The sequence below is a fragment of the Aquarana catesbeiana genome, linkage group LG03, assembly GCF_042186555.1.
Source record: "Aquarana catesbeiana isolate 2022-GZ linkage group LG03, ASM4218655v1, whole genome shotgun sequence".
NCBI lineage: Eukaryota > Metazoa > Chordata > Amphibia > Anura > Ranidae > Aquarana > Aquarana catesbeiana.
Window position 1 is genome coordinate 365,997,311 of NC_133326.1, and position 22,410 is coordinate 366,019,720.

A 22,410-nucleotide genomic window follows, 5' to 3' on the forward strand; every position below is an offset into this window, starting at 1 on the left:
CCAGGAGAGCCGCCGATCGGCTCTCCTCTACTCACGTCTGTCAGACGCGAGTGAGGAATAGCCGATCAACGGCTCTTCCTATTGACAGCGTGATTGGACACGGCTGATCACGTGGTAAAGAGCCTCCGCCGGAGGCTCTTTACCAAGATCGGTGTAGCGGTGTGTCAGACTGACACACCGATCGCCACCATGCGCGCCCCCAGGGGCGCGCTGCGGCATGTTACCCTGCTGGACGTCATATGACGCCCAGTAAGGATAACAGAACCACTTCCCGGACGTCAATCCGCCATAGGGTGGGCGGGAAGTGGTTAACAATAGTGGTTTTTTTTTTTTTTTTTTTTTTTTTTTCTTCCCCTAAAAATTGTCACTTTTAGAATTTACCCAATTTTATTTCCATCTTTTTATTATTATTATTAATATACAGGATTTATATAGCGCCAACTGTTTATTCAGCTCTTTACAACATTGGGGCATACAGTACAATTACAATACAATTCGATATAGGGGCGAATCGAAGAGCCCTGCTCGTTAGAGCTTACAATCTAGGAGGGAGGGTCAAGTTATACAAAAGGGTAATAGCTGTGGGGGATGAGCTAATGGAGAAAATAGTGCAGTTGTTAGATGGAGGCAGGATAGGCTTCTCTGAAGAGGAAAGTTTTCAGGGATCGCCTAAAAGTAGATCAATTTGGAGACAGTCTGACAGATTGGGGTAGCAAATTCAGAGGATGGGCAAGCCTCGGGAGAAGTCCTTGAGGCGCATATGGGAGGAGGTGATGAGGGAGCTAGAGAGCAGGAGTTCTTGGGAGGAACGAAGAGGGCGATTTAGGTTGGTATTTTGAGACTAGGCTAGTGATGTAGCTGGGGGCAGAGTTGTGGATAGCTTTGTAACTTATTGTTAGTATTTTGAATTTAATTCGTTGGGCAAGTGGCAGCCAATGGAGGGATTGGCAGAGAGGGGTAGCAGACACTGTGCGGTTTGTAAGGTGGATGAGTCTGGCAGCAGCATTCATGATGGACTGAAGGGGGGATAGTCTATTTAAAGGTAAGCCAATGAGGAGGGAGTTGCAGTAGTAAAGGCAAAAGATAACCAGGGAGTGATTTAGGAGCTTTGTGGTTTCATTGGCTAGAAAGGGACGTAGTTTAGAGATGTTGCGGAAGTTGAGGCAGCAAGCTTTGGAAAGTGATTGGATGTGGGGCCGAAAGGAGAGTTCAGAGTCCAGGATAACACCTAGCACGCTGACATGTAGGGATGGGAGGATGGTTGTGCCATTGCTCTTGACAGATAAGTCAGGGGAAGAGGCACATGGGGGAGGAAATATTATAAGTTAGGTTTTGGACAAGTTGAGTTTGAGGAAGTGGTGTGCCATCCATACAGATATGTCTGTTAGTAAGTTAGTGATGTGTGAGGAGACTGATGGAGTCAGTTGAGGGGTGGAGAGATTGATTTGTGTGTCATCAGCGTAGAAATGATATTGAAAGCCGTGAGAGGCTATCAGCTGACCCAGGAAGAGGTTAGATTGAAAATAAGAGGTCCAAGAACAGAACCTTGGGGAACCCGATGGAGAAGGGAAGAAGTAGAATTGTAAGTGACACTGAAGGTGTGTTGGGATAGGTAGGATGAGAGCCACTAAAGAGCACAGTCACGGAGACCAAGGGAGTAAAGTTTTTTGAGGAGGAGGGGGTGGTCAACCGTGTCAAAGGTAGCTGAAAGGTCCAGAAGTAGGAGGACAGAATAGTGTCCATTGGTTTTTGCAGTTAGTAGGTCATTTGTGAGTTTTAAAAGAGCAGTTTCTGTGGAGTGTTGAGGGCGAAATCCAGATTGAAGGGGATCAAGAAGGTTATTCTTAAAGAGGTGGTCACTCAGTTGGTTGTAAACCAGGCATTCGAGGAATTTAGAGGAAAAGGGGAGCAAGTAGGTTGTTAAGATTGGTGGGGTCCAAGGATGGCTTTTTAAGTATGGGGGTGATCAGTGCATGTTTTAGAGCATTGGGGAGAGATTGAAGATGTGAGTTAGAGAGTGTAGGATAGAGTCAGAGGGCGACCGTAGTATTTGAGAGGGAAAAGGGTCCAGGGGGCAGGTGGTTAGGTGGGCATTAGAAAGGAGTTTAGCAACTTCTTCTGTTTTATTGGTGATCTGGTGATAACTGTCAACAGGCCTATGCCTTGTATGTGCTAATCAGCCTTGCAGATTTGCTTACATTTTTCATATGTGAACCAATTGCAAAACTTTCTTTCAGTCTCTTATTGCTTGTTATTTGTCTTTCTCTAGTATCCAACGCCTTTAGAGAAACATGTTACATCTGTCAAAACTGTGGACGAACAATCAGGTAAGCAAGCATCTAAACCATGTTTTGTTAAAAAGATGACAATGGCAAGTGTAGGTGCTGTCTATAGCAGCCTAAAAATGCTGAGGTTTCAATTACAACTGTAATTCTAAAAGTAAATAGCTTGTTTATAATATCATTAAAGTGTTTGTTAACCCAAAAAAAAAAAAATAGATTTCCTGGTCCCTTAAAGCAGATTAAACAGTACAGTGCTTGTGCTGTGTAATCTGCCCCCCTCTAAACTGTAAAAAAAAAAAAAAAAAAAAAAAAAACCTGCCACATCCTGTATCCCCTCTCTGTATTGACCACGAAAATAAGGGCTGCTGAGCCCTGACCACCGTAGTCAGAGTGCGTCCCTCTGTCATATGGCGCCCCACTCAGCTCTCCTCTCTCCCCCTCACCCCTCCTCTCTGCCTGTCATCTCTTTGTCTGTGTGTCTGTCTCCGCCCCCTGCCGCTATTAGTGAAATAATTTTAAATGGTCCCTGCCAGCCCCTCTCTTTATAGCTTGGTATAGCACACTGCATTACTCTTATAAAAAAAAAACCGAGCGTTGCAAATACTGATTTAGCGCGATCTTCAGGCCGGTCACGTGACTCTCGCCCGGTTTCCAGGGCTACTGCGGCAGAGGCTGAGCGGCCATATGACCTCCTCAACTGACGTCAGAGGGGGATCTCTGTCCCTCCTGCAGAAGCCATATATTGGATGTATACAGTGGCAGCAAAACATGTGTCTGGCCTGAAGACCGTTCTAAATAGGTATTTAAAATGCTAGTTTTTGTAAAAGACTAAGCAGTGTGCTATGCCATGCTCTAATAGTGGGTCTGGCAGTGTTTGTGTGAACAAACACTTTTTAAAGTGATTTGTAACACATTATTTTTATTAACTAATATACATGCCATACTTACCTGCTCTGTGCAGTGGTTTGTACAGAGCAGCCTCTGCTTCTGGGGTCCCCTGCTGGCACTCCTGGCTCCTCCTCTTTGGCAAGTGGATCCATAGAAAGACTTTCTATGGGGGCACGTGTGGGCTTGATCCTGAGCCACGACACAGCGTGGCTTAGCCCCGCCCCACCCTCTGCTCCTTTCACAGAATTTGATTGACAGCAGCAGGGGCCAATGGCTACAATGTGAGGAGGTTGAGAGCAGAAAGAGTTGCTCTCGTGCATAGTCCTGGATCGAGATCAGGCTCAGGTAAGGGGGGCTGGTGGTGGTGGGGGGGGGCCTGTGGCACAGAAGGTTTTTTTACCTTCATGCATAGAATGCATTATAGTAAAAGTCCTTCACATATACCCAGCGAAGTGAATAGCCTCAGATGATACACAGAGATGAAACAAATCTCCCTACATAAGTTTTACATGCATATCTGCTGTCTTTCCCTTTCTGTATTCTTTTGAATTTTTACATCATGTTAGAATTTTTACACTGGTAGCGTAGTCTTGGCTTACACTGGGAGATAGCTGACTGGAGGAAAGGCACACCCCCCCCTCCACATAGGCAGAGACTTGCAGAGCTGTGCTGTGAATAAACCAGCTCTCTGCTAATCTATTTATAGCAACCTCCCTGACACAAACTTCAGGCTTCTTTTATCTCCTGTTTCAGAGATCTTGTCAGAAGTTATGCTGATAACATAGAAACAAAACAGCAGAAACACAGGGGACTCAGTGCTTTGGAGACAGATAAAAAAAAAAAAACACTGCAGATATTTGTGCCTAGGTCAAATTTCAAGAATCGTGTTTACATCTGCTTTAAGGTTTGGAACCACTTTAAGCTTTGATAATGGGGTGAAGTGGAGATTCAACCACATTACATAGAATCAGCATAGATAAAGGTAGACTGCATTAGAGGCAAAAGAGAAGACATTAAAGTTAACTTTTGTACCTTTTTTGTAAATTAAAAAAATAGATCTATCGTGTGCTGAAATATATTATATTATATTATATTATTATTATTAAAATATATAGTATATTTGGACACAGGCACAATTTTAGTTTTTTCAGGCATTTACCAAAACATATTCAAGCTATAGTTATATAATAGGGGCTGAAAGTGCACACTCTTAGGTTTATTTGAGGGTATGTACATTCAAATTGGAAGATGGGTTTAGGAATTACAGCTCAAGGGGCCAAAAGTAATTTAACAATTGAATCAAAAGCTGTTTCATGGCCAGGTGTGGGCTACTCCTTTGTTATTTTTTCATCACTTAAGCAGGTAAAGGTCTGAAGTTGATTCTAAGTGTGGTATTTGCATTTGGAATCTATTGCTGTGAACCTACATCATGCATTCAAAGGAGCTGTCCATGCAAGTGAAACAGGCCATTGTAAGGCTTCAAAAATGAAAAATCCATCAGAGAGATAGCAGCAACATTAATAGTGGCCAAATCAACAGTTTGGTACATTCTGAGGAAAGAAGAACGCACTGGTGAGCTCGGCAACATTTAAAAAGGCATGGACGTCCACAGATGACAACAGTGGTGGATGATCACAGAATCCTCTCCGTGGTAAAGAAAAACCCATTCACAACATCCAGACAGGTGAAGAACACTCGCCAGGAGGTGGGTGTATCATTTTTAAAGTCTCTACAATCAAGAGAAGATTTCACAAGAGCAAATACAAAGGGTTCACCACAAGGTGCAAACCATTCATAAGCCTGAAGAACAGAAAAGCCATGTTAGACTTTGCCAAAAAACATCTAAAAAAGCCAGACTAGTTCTGGAAAGGATTGTTTGGATGGATGAAACTAAGATTAATCTGTAGCAGAATGATGGAAAGAAAAAAGTGTGGGGAAGGCTTGAAAGGCTCATGATCCAAAGCACACGTCATCTGTAAAACATGGAGGCAGTGTGATGGCATGTGACATTGGTAATGTCCATGGGTTCCAGACTTCAGGCAGTCATTGCCAGTAAAGGATTCTCAACAAAATATTAAAAATGAACATTTCTTTTTCATACATCATGGGAGTCAGGCTAATATTCATTACCTGCTGGGTTATACTCAATCTCCAGGTGAATGAACCCTGGTAGACCAAAGGTCTTTTAGACAGGAAGTGATCCCCTATATAACCCTTCCCATACAGGAAGTACTTCAGTTTTTTACCAGTGTCTGCAAGGTGGATGGCATGGTTTGTTTGAGCTCTCTAGTTCCACAAACGGTTCTTAAATGAATCAAGGGATTGACCAATCGAATCCATTTGACGCAGGCTTTATATGCTTAGATAAATGGTACCCGAGCCTCACAAAGAAGACTCGAGATCCTGCGAGGTTTTGCCTGTAATGCGGCCTCCGGGTGCTGGACCCTGCGAAGAGGAATCCCGGACACCGCAGCGCTGAAACATTCCTGCAGGGTGCTGTACAGATCTAAGGGAGTGGACCCTAAACATGAAAAGGGTACCCAGTCCTTGAAGGTCCTCAAGTGACAGGAACCCGTCGTGATGGGTGAACTTTGGGCTCTTAGTTTCTAAGCTGCCCTGCGCCTGGACGGGTAAGTGAAACCCCTTTAATTATTGCGGGGTGTCCCAGTGATTGTAACAATCAGTCAAGCTAGCTAGAGGCTGGACACCTGTGTGTGGTGACCATAAAGGGGAGTTTTGGGCTAGCTGTGGGTGTTTGCAAAGTGTACCTTTTTTTTTTTGCTTGTGTTTTTTACCTATATGATGGTGCACGACCTTGGTTCACCCTGGCGCACGTGCGTTCCCAAGAGTGCCACTGTGCTCAGCAGTTGTTTGGTGGCCATGGCGCATGCGGCTTTGCCGCACATGTGCAGTGGCCTTTATCCAAAGATTTATGTCATACGTGAGTACAGCCATGCCCGTTCGCCAGGACCAAGCACGTGCGTGCGCATGCACAGAACGTTCTGAGTCACACCCAGCTTATTTAAGTTGTGTAGGGCAAGCATGCAGTGCTTCGAGAAGGCAGCTGTGGGACATAGAGCAGGCTCTGAACAGGCACTTGCAGCGGTTCATTTCTCCTTACCTGGGTCACGTGAGTCAGCAAGTGTTGCTTGGCAGGCTAAAGGTGCTTAGCAGGATTGTTACATAGGGGCTTGATGAGCCCTATTAAAGGGTCTCCCTTCTGAGGTGTTTTAATACTACACCCATGTACTTTCTTTTTGTGACTAAAAAATGTCTTCAAAAAAGAGGAGCGGGACTAACGCGACAGGAAAGGGCACACCTATGTCGTTAGTAGTTCCTGATGAATCTAGTCTTATCCCTTAGTGTTGTATCCCCTGAAGGACCAGAGGCTAATGCCGTGTACACACGAGCGGACTTTACAGCAGACTTTGCCCGGAAGACTGGATTTCGTCAGACAATTCGATCGTGTGTGGGTTCCAGCGGACTTTGTTTTCTCAGAAGTTGGACGGACTTCGATTTGAAACATGTTTTAAATTAATCTGTCGAAATCGAGTCCGGTCGAAAAGTCCGCTCGTCTGTATGCTAGTTCGACAGACAAAAAGCCACGCTAGGGCAGCTATTGGCTACTGGCTATGAACTTCCTTGTTTTAGTCCGGTCGTACGTCATCACGTACGAATTCGACAGACTTTGGTGGACTGTGTGTAGGCAAGTCCGTTCATTCAGAAAGTCCATCGTAAAGTACGTCAAAGTCCGACCGTGTGTACGCGGCATTACGGGCAATTTGAGCCGCTGCGCCTATCTGGTATTGTGCCTACAATCAACGCTGCTGCTTCACCCTTTTATCACCAAGGATGAACTGTCTTCAGCCATAGCCGGGTTAGGGCACAGGATTACTGGCATGATTGCCTCCCATCCTACAGGGTGGCAAGAAGCGTGACAGATTCCCCTCCCCAGAGCCTCCTAGTCTGGAGCAGGAATTGGGTGAGGATGGGGAAGAGCTAAAAGCTCAGGATTTTGTGGAGGGCCCAGCAGATGAGTCTGCTTCCGAGCAATCTGGACAAGAAGATATCCAGTTGATGTCTGCCTCTCAGTCGCAGAGGCTTTTGATCCTGACTCTGACCGAAATGGTTCGTTCTGCCTTTAAGTTGCCTCTTGCAGAGGTGACTGAGCCCCCCTGGTCCTCTTTGGGATCCCTGAGGCCTCTTCAGGCCACACAGGCATTCCCCCTACACCCCCTGTTGGAACAGGCGGTGTATGCTGATTGGGAACATCCTGACAGGAATTTGTTCCTCATAAGAGGTTTTCCCTTTTATATCCCATGGATGAAAAGTTTGTTAAAAAATGGAGCATGCCAGCCGTAGATGCAGCAGTCTCTTTCTTAAACAAGAACTTAACTTGTCCGGTAGATAACGCACAGGGCTTGAAAGACCCTGTTGACAAGAAATTGGAGTCATTATTAAAAGCTTCCTCCTCTTTGGCCAGTTCAGCTATTCAGCCAGCTGTTGCAGCAATTGGTATCTGCCAGTCCGTAAAGGATCAGGTCAAACTGCCTGAAAGGCCTAACCAGGAGAATGATCTGTCTGAAAGTAAGGCAGATATTCCTCAAGTGCTGTGTTTTGCTGTTGACTCCTTAAAGGATTCAATACAGCAGGTTTCTCATTTGGATCTCTTGTCTGTACATATGCACAGACTTTTGTGGCTTAAGAACTGGTCAGCGAGCTTCCTTGTAAAAAGTTATTGGCAGGTTTCCCTTTTCATGGGGAACATTTATTTGGTGATCATTTGGATAAAATATATCCAAAAGATTTCCGGAGGGAAGAGTTCTCTACTTCCTGTGAAGAAAAGCACCAGCCATCCCTCGTTTAAAACCTCAGAGACTGCTTCCTCAAATGTCTCAGCGTCAAGGGGGCCAGGGGCAAGCCAAAGGGCCAGGGCCAGAAGAAGCCCTGGGTCTAAACCCAGCACCAAGCCCTCCTTTTGAGGGGATGCACCCACTCCATCAAGTGGGGCAAGGCTGCTGCACTTTGACAACATTTGGAGAACAATAATTCAGGACGAGTGGGTCACCTCAATTATATCTCGCGGTTACAAGCTCGAGTTGCGGGGGGTTCCCCCTCAGAGAGGTTTTTAAGATCCAGTGTTCCCTCAGATCCTCCAAAAAGAAACTTATTGCTTCAGACACTACATCTAGTGCATCAAGGAGTGATTGTAGAGGTTCCTGTATCCAAAAGGGCACATTATTTTACTTGTTTACGGTTTAAAAACCAAACGGATAGAAGGCCCATCTTGGACTCAAGATCCCTGAATAAGTATCTACTGATACAGTCCTTTTGAATGGAGTCTGTATGCCCAGTAGTAGCCTCACTCCAGAGGGGAGACTTTCTATCTTCCATTGATTATAAAAGAAGCGTATTTACACATACCTATCTTTTAGACTCATGAGAGGTTCCTACATTTTCCATTAGAGGAACGTCATTTCCAGTTTGTGGCTCTACCCTTCGGGCTTGCTACAGCTCCCTGGGTGTTCACAAAGGTCGTAGCACCAGTACTGGGCCCTTTTGAGGGCCCAAGGGATTTTGATGCTCCGGTATCTAGATGACCTCCTGTTTAGAGATCACGAATTACAGGCTCTAGAACAGCGCATAATATGCACATTGCGGTATTTGAAAAGCTTAGGCTGGGTCATGAATACCGATAAGTCAGCCTTGAAACCACCTCAAAGTTTAAAGTATTTAAGTCTGATCCTAGATATGGTCCAAGCAAGAGTATTCTTGCCACCTGTAAGGATCTGTGCCCTGAAGGTTCAGGTGTGTCAGATAAGGGGCACCAGACAACCCTCCATTCGGCTCTGTATGAGTCTTCTAGGGAGGATGGTATCCTCCTTTCGAGGCAGCGCCCTATGCCCAGTTCCATTCCAGGCTTTTACAACAAGGCATCTTGTTGGCTTGGAACAGAAGAGGACAAGCCCTGGATTATCCAATGTGCTTATCTCCTCAGGCACACTTAAGCCTAAACTGGTGGTTGCAGGATCAGAACCTGCAAAAGGGAAAATCCTTTCTCCCGGTAACTTGGAGAGTACTGATTACAGATGCCAGTCTCTCTCAGGCTGGGGAGCGACCCTAGAAGGGCTCACAGCTCAGGGGAAATTGTCAGGGACAGAACAGATCCTGCCCATCAACGTCCTGGAATTATGGGCAGTACGTCTGGCCCTATGGTCCTGGACGGTTGAGCTTCAGGACTGCCCTATCAGGGTTCAGTCTGACAATGCCACTGCAGTGGCCTATATAAACCACCAAGGCGGTACCAGGAGTCGTTCAGCTCTGAAAGAGGTGAACCACATACTAGCCTGGGCAGAGGGACATGTGTCGATTTCTATTGACAGTCCATATCCCGGGAGTAGAGAACTGGAAGGCAGATTATCTCAGCCGCCAGCAGATCTGCCCAGGGGAATGGTCCCTACACCCAAGGGTGTTCCAGGAAATTTTCCAGCGTTGGATGGCCAGAGGTCGACCTGTTGGCATCCAGGTTCAACAACAAGCTACAGCAATTGGTGTCCCGAACAGGGAATCCTCTGGCAATCGGAACAGATGCTCTGATAGTTCCATGGAGCCAATACTCCCTGGTTTATGCTTTTCCCTCCAATCCCTCTCCTTCCACATTTGTTGCGCAGGATTCGGAGAGAGGGGGTTCCAGTCATTCTGGTGGCACCAGCCTGGCCCAGAAGGCCCTGGTTCCCGGACTGACAATAGATGGGCCATGGACGCTTCCACGTCACCACGATCTACTGTCTCAAGGTCCTATATTCCACCCCAATTTACAGTCTCTAAATTTGATGGCATAGCTATTGAAGCCAGGGTGCTGACGGACCGTGGCATCTCGGGACCAGTAGTGTCTACCCTAGTGAATGCTAGAAAAGCTGTCACTAGGAAGATTTACCATAAGGTCTGGAAGACTTATTGCTTGGTGTGAAGCCAGAAAATGGCATCTTCGGAAATGTGTGATTGGGAGAATTCTCTTAACTACAGTCAGCAGTGGAAATCAAATTGGCTTTGAGTACAATCAGAGCTCAGATTTCGGCCTTGTCAGTATTCTTCCAAAGGCCTTTAGCATCCCATTCATTAGTCCGAACCTTTATGCAGGGGGCGACTTGTTTGCTTCCCCCCATTAGGTCACCTATGTGTCCTTGGGACTTGAACTTGGTGCTGTCTGTGTTACAGAAACAACTATTTGAACTTATCAAGGAAATTCCATTAGACTTGCTGTCACACAAGCTAGCCTTCCTGATGGCCATCACCTTGGCTAGAAGGGTGTCGGAGTTGGCGGCCCTTTCGTGCAGGGAACCATACTCGATCCTTCACCACAACAGGGTCGTGTTACGAGCTGTTCCATCCTTTTTGCCAAACGTGGTGTCGGCCTTTCATTTAAATCAGACATTATTTTGCCTTCTTTTTTCTCTCAGCCTCACTCGGCAGAAGAGAGATGACTGCATTCATTGTATGTTGACCGAGCAGTCAAGGTTTATTTGTCTAGATCTGCAGAGATCTGAGGATCAGACTCCTTTTTGTTTTGCCAAAAGGACCCAAGAAGGGCCAGGCTACCTCCAAGGCTTCCATTGCCAATTGGATCCGTCTCCGTCAATTGATCATTCAGGCCTACAGTCTGAAACATAAAGCTTCTGCCTTTAGGGTGAGAGCTCATTCTACCAGGGGTGTAGGAACCTCCCTGGGCTTTTCGCCATCCGGTATCTGTGGGTCAGATTTGTAAGGCTGCTACCTGGTCTTCATTGCATACGTTCACAAAATTTTATCAAGTGGATGATCGAGCAGCTGAGGATTCGGCTTTCGTCCGCAGTGTACTGTGGGCTGCCGTCTAAGTTCTGATGGCTATTGTTTGGCAGGGTGTCTCCCTCCCCTCAAGGCTATTGCTCTGGGACGTCCCAGCAGGTAATGAATATTAGCCTGACTCTGTCCTATGATGTACTCAAAGAAAAGGATTTTACAGGTAAGTATGACAAAGAAGGGGGGCTGTGTATAAAAATGGTTGCAGTTCCTAAAATTTGTACTTGATATTTATGTTCAACCCCTTGAATTAAAGCTGAAAGTCTGCACTTCAAATTCATTTGGATTGCTTCATTTTCATTTTGTTCAGGTGGCATACAGAGCCCAAAGTATGAAAATTGTGTCTGTGTCCAAATATATGGACCTAACTGTATGTGTATGTATATGTGTATATATATGTGTGTGTATATATATATATATATATATATATATATATATATATATATATATATATATATATATATATATATATATATATATATATATATATATATACACATACATACATACATACATACATACATACATACATACATACATACATACATACATACACATACAATATATATTATTTATACACAGCTTTTATGTATCCAGTGCAGCCAGTTGGTTTTAATTAGATTCCATCATATCAGTAATTAAACATTTTCTGCTGTGTAATCACTATAAGCAATTGTGCTAAAGCTTGTGTATTTATTTGATTTGCAAGCCAAAGTGTCAGGTTTATAGCATTGTTACAGGACCTTGAAAAGATGTGGTTTCTAGTTCAAAATCACCAAGTGTAAATGGGGTCTTATGCATTTTGATTATGTTTGTTTATCTTTAGTAAAGGCTCTTAACCGCCTCCCAGAGACTAAAAATGTTGTTAGAAATGTATTTAGCTTCTGTTTTTCACGATGTTGATGCTCAATGCAAAAGAAGCTGTAACTCTTATAACACTGTATCTGCACCATTTCTCTCTAAAGCATTGTGTTTCCAATCTCCTGCTGTCTTTTTTTTTTCTTTTTTCATTCCTTCAATAAGCAGACCCAGAAACCGGCATTGTGTACAGGCGGAGGATTGCAACATGCAATAATGTTGTTCCATCGTTTCTAAGAAGGGTAAGTCCTGGTTTAGTACAATACCTCAGCTGGAATACCTTACTGTAACTTGGCAGGACACCAATAGTATTTATTGCACTTGGGAGACTTCTGGACACCCACAATCCAGTGTTTTTTTTTTTCTTGGCAAGCCACACATTACAGTCTACAGTATGTCTTGGCACTGGGTAGTTAGGATGACCATCCAGTTTGAAGCTGGAAAATGATTTAATTTGGAAGTTAAGGCTTGCTATCAAATTAAAGTGGGAGTCCGGCGACCAATCTTTTTTTTTTTTTTTTTTAGGTCATTGAGACACTTTGCTAATCCCAAAATATTACTCACAGTTTGGGTGTAATATTTCCGCCTCTGTCTGTTTTCGTACTGAAGAATAACTTTAAAAATGTGATGCTGGCTGTTTCCATCTTGCTTTGTGGGCATGTGAAGCCCACAAGCATTGATTTCCTGGATGCGGTGAATGCTGTTCATTCACAGCTTGTTCACAAGCATGATTATTGTTCCCGCACTGAATCTTGGGAAGCCTGACACTAAGCTCCCAGGAGACAGTGCGGCTCCGGGGAAAGGCAATAAACACGCCTACTCCCATGGGAGGAGAGACAGGAAGTGCCACAATAAAGTACAATATAAAGGTAATTACAGCGATAAAAAAAAATTTTGTGCGGCATTTGAACATCTATGCAATTAACTGAAGGGGGTAAGATTAAGTTAAAAATTTGAGTGGAACCCCGCTTTAACTTCCTGCATGGAGCTACACCCTATTTTACAACATTGATATGTTTAAAATGTGTAATTAATGTTTTATTCTACACTTTTTTTTTTTTTTTTAAAACCTTTCCAGGTCACATTGCCTGTGTGGTTATACAGGTTCAGCAGCTTTTTGTTTTGATATCTTGCCTAGTAGTAGCGTAATTTCCTGAAGTGATGTGCCTAGCCGGTGGCCATGAACATTGAGGGCATTTCTATGATAGCAGGATACCAGACAGAAGGGGTGGTGGTGGGCACAATGGGGAGGGGCCAGCCAGAAGGGTGACCGTGCCAGGAGGGCCCAGTTGGGTTGGGCGGAGCTGTGTCCTGCGATTCTTACAAAAACTGACAACTGTTTCAGGAAGTACCTGCATTCAGCTGCACAGGAATACCATTATCGGTAACGATTGCTGAATGTCTAGATTAGACTGTGGTTTCTAATCGAACAATCAGCAATTTCAGTAATGCCTAATGTAAACATTTGATTCATCTACATACCAGACAAGGGCACGTTTTAATTTTTAAGTAGAATTCCACTTCAGAGCGGAATGCTAGCATCAAGCCTACTTTTAAAGGCTAAATTCACCTCTGTAACATGTTCTACTTCCTTCAACCTGTGGCAGCGGACGGGGGACTTTCTCCCTGCACCCCCTGTCACAATTTAAAAAAAATGCGGCCGCGTGGGGTTCCACCCACATGGCGTGTCATTCATTAATTCATTCATAAATTATATTTTTATTGATTCTTCCTGCAGTTCAGTAACTGCCTGACACCTACTCATACAGGGGGGTACAAGCAAACAGCTGACTGAGAGTCTTCAGGAGCCTGGCATTGCACATATGATCTACTGATTGCAGGTGCTGTGTTTACAGGCTGCAATGAAAAAAAAAATGCACATTTTTTTACCTGCAAAAAGATGAGCATTTTATTTATAAAAGATGACCTTCTCCTTGAATATAATTGCTCCCTGTTCTCATGCTTTTTCTAAAATCTTAGCTTTTGTTGCCTATGATGTCATTACTGGCAATCAAGATTTTTAGAATGGTTGGATGCCTGGAGGAGAATCCAGAGAACTGCCGCACGTCACATCTGATGTGTTTACCATCCCCGAAAGTAAAATTGCATTTTCCTTTTGCACAGGTCACAATAAAGTGTTCTATTAGTCGGCCCATCCCACTTAAGGCGGTGTCAAGTAAACGTGTCAGTGCTGCATTCAGAGTACTTCAGAGAGGAGAAAACGCCACCCGTAGCCGTTTCCCATGAAGAAAGAACAGCAACGGCTGGTCATGCAAAATGATTTCACAAGATTTCTGCTAAAGCTGCACATTAAAACAAAAAAAGTTGGACTTATTGGGCAAATGTTAGCCTGTTGCTTTTATTTTATATTGCGCTTTTTCCTACCTAGATTTAAGCAGGAAAAAAAAATTATTTCAATATTCGTTTTGGTCTTCTACCATCACCAGATGTATAGATTTTGTAATCTATTATAAACCAAAGCAATGTTTAAAAGAGAAGTATGGCAAAGCTATTTTGGCTGTACTTCTGTAGATCACAGGAGTGCAGTTCGTTCTGTGACCCGCTGTCAGCTAACGTCACTCAGCCTGTCCAGCTCCGGAAAGATCCCCACTTTACATTCAAGATTCACCCAGATGTCTGGACCGGCAGCTGGACCGGTGGTGTTCCAAAGCCCTCTTCCTTCCTTCCAGCTCGGAGACCATATTGGCCAGTTGGGGGCAGCAGGGACTTGAGCATGTAATATGCCTTGCTGGTTACTGGGCTTATGCTTACTCCGGGACCTGATAGTGGGTGACCTGCTGGGAGGCCAGAAGAACTATGTCACGAGCACACCTAGGATCTCCATGATGGGGTCAAAGCTTTATTCGGCAATCACATCATACAGGCAACACAAGCAAGGGATTTTAAAAGGTGAGAGACACCAACTTTTCTTGCCTTTCTTGAGAAAGATTGACAATATAATTTTGCAAAGTGATCTTGTTTTTCATGAAAAATATTATTATTATACAGGATTTATATAGGGCCAACAGTTTATACAGCGCTTTACAATATAAAGGGAGACAGTACAGCAACAATACAATTCAATACAAGAGGTTTAGGAGATTCCTCCTCCTGCGAGCTTACAATCTAATAGGGAGGGGCTGGTGGGACAAAAGGTAATAACTGTGAAAAATGAACTGATAGAAGACTCAATGCGTAGCTGAAGGCGGGGTAGGCTTCCCTGAAGAGATGAGTTTTCAGGGAGGAGACAAGGGAGCTAGAGAGCAGGAGGTCTTGGGAGGAGCGGAGAGGACAGTTTGGGTGATATTTGGAGACTAGATCGGTGATGTAGCTCGGAGCTGTAAATGGCTTTGTATGTTCGTGTTTTGAATTTTATTCATTGGACAATGGGAAGCCAGAGGAGGGATTGGCAGAGAGGGAGTGGCGGACACAGAATGGTTGGTAAGGTGGACTAGTCTGGCAGCAGCATTCATGATAGACTGAAGAGGGGATAGCCTGTGGAGAGAGAGGCTAATAAGAAGGGAGTTACAATATTCAAGGAGAGGAATAGCAAGGGAGTGAATAAGTCGCTTAGTGGTTTCAATAGTTAAAAAGGGGTGTATTTTGGAGATGTTACGGGGGTCAAGTCTACAAGATTTCAGAGTCCAGGGTTACACCTAGCACCCTGGCATGAGGTGAAGGACTGATGGTTGTATTAATGATCTTGATGGAGAAGTCGGGGGATTGACAATAAAAGTCTCTCTCTCTCTCTCTCTCTCTCTCTCTCTCTCTCTTTAGTTTGTTTTCATGTTGGACACGTTAATTTTTTACAATTTTATGCATACCATGTATTAGGGATAATTATGCCAGATGCTTTGTGATATCACACATTTTGGGTTCCTAGCACAGTTTTTTTCTTCTTTGATCACATCATTGTTTCAAAAGTGTTGTTTCTGAGCTTTGCAGGACCCTTTTATCAGGCACGTGATAAAGTGCAGTGCAGAACAGAACATTATTTAAGAACCATCCACCAATCAGTGAGCAAAGAACTGGCTCAGCCCTGTCCCCTGACGTGATAAGTCTGCCATAAACGCATTCATCAAAAAAATTACTTAACTTCCAGACATCCTAACTGTTCAACTTATCATAATAGCCATCCATGTAGCCCAAAATCCGGTAATGTAGGAGAGACAAACAATGGTCACAAATTACAAAAACATTTTTTACTGCTGAAATATTGATGATCAAACATGCGGTCATGTAAACCGTTTACATCAGATCCCAGTGGGTAAACAAGGTCCCAGTGTTAGTGTTTAACCACTTCAGCCCCGGAAGGATTTACCCCCTTCCTGACTAGAGCACTTTTTACAATTTGGCACTGCTTTAACTGGTAATTGCATAGTCATGCAATGCTGTACCCAAACAAAATTTGCGTCCTTTTTTTTTTTCCCCCATAAATAGAGCTTTCTTTTGGTGGTATTTGATCACCTCTGCGATTTTTTTTTTTTTTTTTTTTTTTTTTTTTTTTTTTTTTTTTTTTTTTTGCAATATAAAGGAAAAAAGACTGAAAATTTTGAAAAATTATTTTCTACTTTTTGCTGTAAAAAAATACAATAAACTCCTTTTTAGTCATAAATTTAGGTCAAAAAAAGCATTCAGCCACATGTCTCGGGTAAAAAAAATTCAATAAGCTTATATTTATTGATTTGCACAAAAGTTATAGCGTTTACAAACTAGGGTACATTTTCTGGAATTTACGCAGCTTTTCGTTTATGACTGCCTATCTAATTTCTTGAGGTGCTAAAATGGAAGCCCCAAATGACACCCCCCCCCCCCCAAATGACCCCATTTTGAAAAGTAGATACCCCAAGGAATTTGCTGAGAGGCTTGTTGAGCACATTATTTTAAAACATTTGTTATTTTATTGTCACAAGTGATTGTGTAAATGGTTTGTTTTTTGTATAATTTTTCAAAGTTGTCACTGAAATGTTCTACAGTGAAATCTTGGTTTACGAGTAACGTGGTTTACGAGCGTTTTGAAAGACTAGCAACTTTAAAAAAAAAAAAAATTTGCCTTGATTTGCGAGCGCTGTCTTGTAAAAAAAACAAAAAAAAAAACACTCACAATGTGGAGGAGTCTGCTGCTCATCCATGTAAAGCCGCTGTGTATATGTACAGTGAAGCCGCTGGTGTAAAGCATACAGTACAGCTTTGTATGTGGCCAGAGATTTGCGGGCGGTGGTGGCTCCCAGCGCTTCCTGGAGACACTCAGACACTCCCAGCAGGACCCGGCGTACCTGGAAGTGCTGTCAATAGTTCCCGAGTTCTTTAGGAAGCGATGTGAGCTGAACCTGTGGCCACATACAGCATTGTACTGTACACCAGCAGCTTTACATACAGAGCGGCTTTAATTAGATGAGCACCAACCTCTGACCACATACATAGCTGTGTACACCGGTGGCTTTACTCTACATACAGTATAAACAGCGGCTTTAAATAGGTGGGCACCAGACTCCTTAACATTGTCAGTGTGCACATTCTTTTTTTTTTTTTTCCTTAAAATTTTTGCAACACAGAGGTACAGTATTCCTACTACTGTACAGTACTGTATTTTGAAGTGCAGTTTTATTTGTTTTATGTTTACAGTACAGTTTACAGTTATATGATTAAATGGTTGTGGAACAAATCATCAGAGTTTTCATTCTTTCCTATGGGGAAATTCGCATTGATATGAGTGCTTTGGATTGCAAGCATGCTTCTGGAACAAATTATGCTCGCAAACCAAGTTTTCACTGTATTGCTCAAACATGCCATGGGCATATGCGAAATTACACCCCAAAATACATGCTGCTACTTCTGAGTACAGGGATACCACATGTGTGGGACTTTTTGGCAATCTAGCTGCGTACAGGACCCCGAAAACCAAGCACCGCCTTCAGGCTTTCCAAGGGCGTAAATTCTTAATTTCACTCTTCGCTACCTATCAGTTTCGGAGGCCCAGATAGCACAACCCCCCCCCCCCAAATGACCCCATTTTGGAAAGTAGCCACCCCAAGCTATTTGCTGAGAGGCATGTTAAGTATTTTGCAGATCTCGCTTTTTGTCAAAGTTTTGAAAATTGAAAAAAGAAAAAAAAAATACATTTTCCTTTTTCTTTCTTCATTTTCCAAAACAAATGAGAGCTGCAAAATACTCACCATGCCTCTCAGCAAATAGCTTGGGGTGTCTGCTTTTCAAAATGGAGTCATTTGTGGGGGGGGGGGGGGGGGTTTATGCTATCTGGGCATTTCATGGGGGGTACCCTAGACCTACCTGGGCCTACTACTAACTGCCCTAACACTTATTACAGTCACAAATGACACCAATGCAGTGATCAGTGAAAAATCTGACAACTGCAATTGTTGACACAGTGACAGGGATTGAAGGGGTTAACGGGGGGGGGGGGGGAGTCGGGCGGTGACAAGTGTACCTATGTGTACTGGTGTTAGTGTAGTGTTGTGCAACTCACATTTATACATCCTCTCTCCTCTTTCTGGAACCGAAAAGAATTCCAGAGAGGGAGATTACATCACTTCCCCTTCCTGTATTTAAACTTACAGGCAGGGGAAGCATTTTCATTGATCAGCCAGACCAGAACTGATCAGCAGGTCCAGGCCAGAAATCATTGGCCTGGACCTGAGGACTGATCGGTTCTGTACCGAATCCGACCATTGCAAGCACGGGGGGGGGGGGGGCACGCTCCCTGCCCGCGAGAGATGTACATGTACGCCCATTTGCCCACCCGTGCCATTCTGCCAGCGTATATCGGCGTGCAGCGGTTGGCAAGTGGTTGATGATTGCTAAGCGCCAGTGGTGGTGTGTATACTATCCCCCAATGGCATTGCCCAATGTGTGCATGCGCACTAAAGCCTATCAACACAGTGGGCCGGCTGCTAGTGTCATGGAAACTCATGACACCGGTGCAGATTCTGGGTGGCATTTGGTATATAACATCTATGGAGCAATGTGAGATGAAAAGTTAAACATAAAATGAAAAAAAAAAGGAACAAATAACTAAAACAAAAAATGGAAAATGAGGTGGGGGAGGGGAAAGAGGGGAAAACTGGAAGAAGACAAAAGTAACAAGGTAGAAGAAGAGAGAGGAAAAGAAGCAGTCAAGGGCTTGCCCTTTATGTGGGTGTGTAAAGTGTTCACCACATATTAGGGCCCTTTCACACTGGGGCGGGGGTGGCGTCGGCGGTAAAGCGCCGCTATTGTAAGCGGCGCTTTACGGTCAGTCTTCGGCCGCTTGCGGGACGTTTTTACCCCCCTCTAGCGGCCGAGAAAGGGTTAAAACCACAGGAAAGCGCCTCTGCAGAGGCGCTTTGCCGGCGGTTTAGCCGCGCTGTGCCATTGATTTCAATGGGCAGGAGCAGTGGAGGAGGAGTATACACTCTGCTCCTTCACCGCTCCGAAGATGCTACTAGCAGGACTTTTTTTCCCATCCTGCTAGCGCACCGCTCCAGTGTGAAAGCCCTTGGGGCTTTCACACTGGAGAGACAGCAGCGGCTGTTTTCGGTCGGTTTGCAGGCATTATTAGCGCAATAGCGACTGCAAACTGCCCCAGTGTGAAAGGGCCCTTAGGGAATTGCAAATGTTGCAATTGTACGACCTGTAACAACCCCGTTTGTGTAGGGGATAGTTTTATGGCATTTTTATTAATAATTTTTTTTTTTTTTAAATGGCGGCGATCAGCGATTTTTATCATGACTGCAACATTATGGCAGACACATGGGACATTTTTGACACATTTTTGGGACCATTATCATTTTATACAGCAATCAGTGCTATACAAATGCACTGATTCCTGTGTAAATGACACTGGCAGTGAAGGGGTCAACCACTAGGTGGCAGTGTAGGGGTTAAGTGTGTCCTAGGGGCGTAACTGGAGGGGGCATGGCTGTGTGTGACACGTCACTGATCTCTGCTCCGATGACAGGGAGCAGAGATCAGTGACACTGTCACTAGGCAGAACGGGGAGATGCTTGTTTACATTAGCATCTCCCCGTTCTTCCTCCCCGTGAGGTGATCGCGGGTAACCCCGCGGCGATCGAGTCTGCGGGACCCGCGACCCGACTCACAGAGCTTGCCGCTGGCCGGCTCTTAAAGGGGAACGTACAGGCACGTGATTCTGCATGTACGAGCCCTTCTGCCGCAGTATATCTGCGTGAGGCGGTCGGCAAGCGGTTAAACAGCTTTTTTTTTATCATTTCTTCCTTCAGCCTACTAATTAAGGGGAGTGGTTAATTGGTCACAGGTGCTTGAGGCCTATATAACCTTGTGTAGAACTCATTGTGAGCCTGCTCATCTTTGAGTTTGCTGGAACGTAGACCAAGTGGAACTGGTCTAAGTGGCGGGTTAAAAACAAGAGTTTAAAACAGGAGGTTATAACAGGGGTCATAGTACCTGTGTAGTGTGGATTAGCAGCAAGGATGGAAAGTGTTTATAATGGGGGATTTTAACTATCCAGACATAGCTTGGGTGGAGGGAACCAAGCATTCATCTAAGGCTCGCCAGTTCCTAAATGTCTTGCAGGACAATTTTTTTGGGTGAGATGGTAGACGCACCAACTAGAAATAAAGCGTTACTGGATTTACTGATTACCAACAATACAGGCCTGATCACAGATGTGTAAATACAGGGGAAATTTAGGTAACAGCAATCGCAGGTCAATTGGCTTCAGTATAAATTACACAAATAGGAAACATAAGGGGAATACAAAGACACTGAATTTCAAAAGAGCCAACTTCCCTTAACTACGAACCTTGCTAGAAGGCATAAATTGGGATAAAATATTAGGAGCAAAGAACACGGAGGAGAGATGGGTTTGCTTTAAGAGCATATTAAATAAGGGCATTAGCCAATTCATCCCATTGGGTAATAAATTTAAAAGAGCGAGCAAAAGTCCTGGATGGCTTAACTCCAATGTAAAAATGCATCGCAAAGGAAAGGCCTTAAAAAAATATAAGGTTGAGGGATCATAATTAGCATTCAGACTTTATAAGAATGCAACAAGAAATTTAAGGGTACAATAAGGACGGCTAAGATAGAACATGAAAAATGCATAGCGGAGGAAAGTAAAAAAAAAATCCCAAGAAATTCTTTTAAATATGTAAACAGTAAAAAAGGACAGACCATATTAGCCCCATAAAGAATGAGGAAGGACATCTGGTTACAAAGGATGAGGAGATGGTGAAGGTATTGAATTTATTCTTCTCCTCAGTCTTCATCAGGGAATCGGGGGGGCTTCAGTAACCAAAACTGCAGTGTTTATCCTCATGACACATCACAGGAAGCACCTCCATGGTTAACAGAGGACAGAATTAAAATTAGACTTTGGAAACTTAACATTAATAAATCACTGGGACCAGATGGCTTGCACCTGAGGGTACTTGGGGAACTCAGTCAAGTAATTGCCAGGCCATTGTTCCTAATTTTTACTGAGTCTACGGACTGGAATGGTACCAGCTGATTGGAGAAAAGCCAATGTAGCATCAATATTTAAAAAGGGCCCAAAATACATCCCTGGGAATTAGACCAGTTAGCCTAACATCAATAGTATGTAAACTCTTGGAGGGGATGATAAGGGACTATATATAAGATTTTAGTAACGAGAACGGTATCATTAGCAGTAATCAGTATGGATTAATGAAGAATCGTTCTTGCCAAACCAATCTATTAACCTTCTATGAGGAGGTGAGTTGCCATCTAGATAAAGGAAGGCCTGTAGATGTGGTGTATCTGGATTTTGCAAAAGCATTTGACACAGTTCCCCATAAACGTTTACTGTACAAAATAAGGTCCGTTGGCGTGGACCATAGGGTGAGTACATGGATTGAAAACTGGTTACAAAGGCGAGTTCAGAGGGTGGTGATAAATAGAGAGTACTCGGAATGGTCAGGGGTGGGTAGTGGGGTCCCCCAGGGTTCTGTGCCGGGACTAATCCTGTTTAATTTGTTCATAAATGACCTGGAGGATGGGGTAAACAGTTCAATCTCTGTATTTGTGGACAATACTAAGATAAGCAGGGCAATCACTTCTCCGCAGGATGTGGAAACCTTGCAAAAAGATTTGAACAAATTAATGGGGTGGGCAACTACATAGTGGGGGGTTCAATGTAGAAAAATATCACAGACACCTCCCATTAGTCATGCCCGTTCCCGCCTCCCGAGCACACCCATATTCTGCTAGCTAGGCCTATACACAAAAAACACGGGGCGGAGGAAAGTCAGGGCTGCGGTACAGAGCTCCATATTACCATGCCAATCAAAGGGCATGGGAGGCGGAGCTTCAGCGTCATACACAGCGGCAGCTCCTATTCCTGCGAGCGCAGCCAGCGTCTTCACGCAGGGATGTAGTCCCATTGGTGGAAGCGCGCACGGACGTGACAACCCTTAGAACGACGCTGTGGACGGGGTCACCCATAGGAGACAAGCACATGAAGTGGGGAAAATGGACCCCAAAATAAGGCATTTGTATGGGGAAATGGAACAGATTAGTGATGGCATGGTACAGTGGGGTACAG

At 44.1% G+C, this 22,410-nt stretch overlaps 1 protein-coding gene across 1 annotated transcript in view; it reads left to right on the plus strand.

Moving 5' to 3' along the window:
• PRELID2 (PRELI domain containing 2) overlaps positions 1-22,410 on the plus strand; it is a 240,372-nt gene that overhangs the window by 86,243 nt on the left and 131,719 nt on the right. Inside the window, exons 2-3 of the mRNA XM_073620629.1 lie at positions 2,270-2,327; positions 12,036-12,109. Of these exons, the coding sequence (XP_073476730.1) occupies positions 2,270-2,327; positions 12,036-12,109 (132 nt within the window). The remainder of the gene's footprint in view (positions 1-2,269; positions 2,328-12,035; positions 12,110-22,410) is intronic.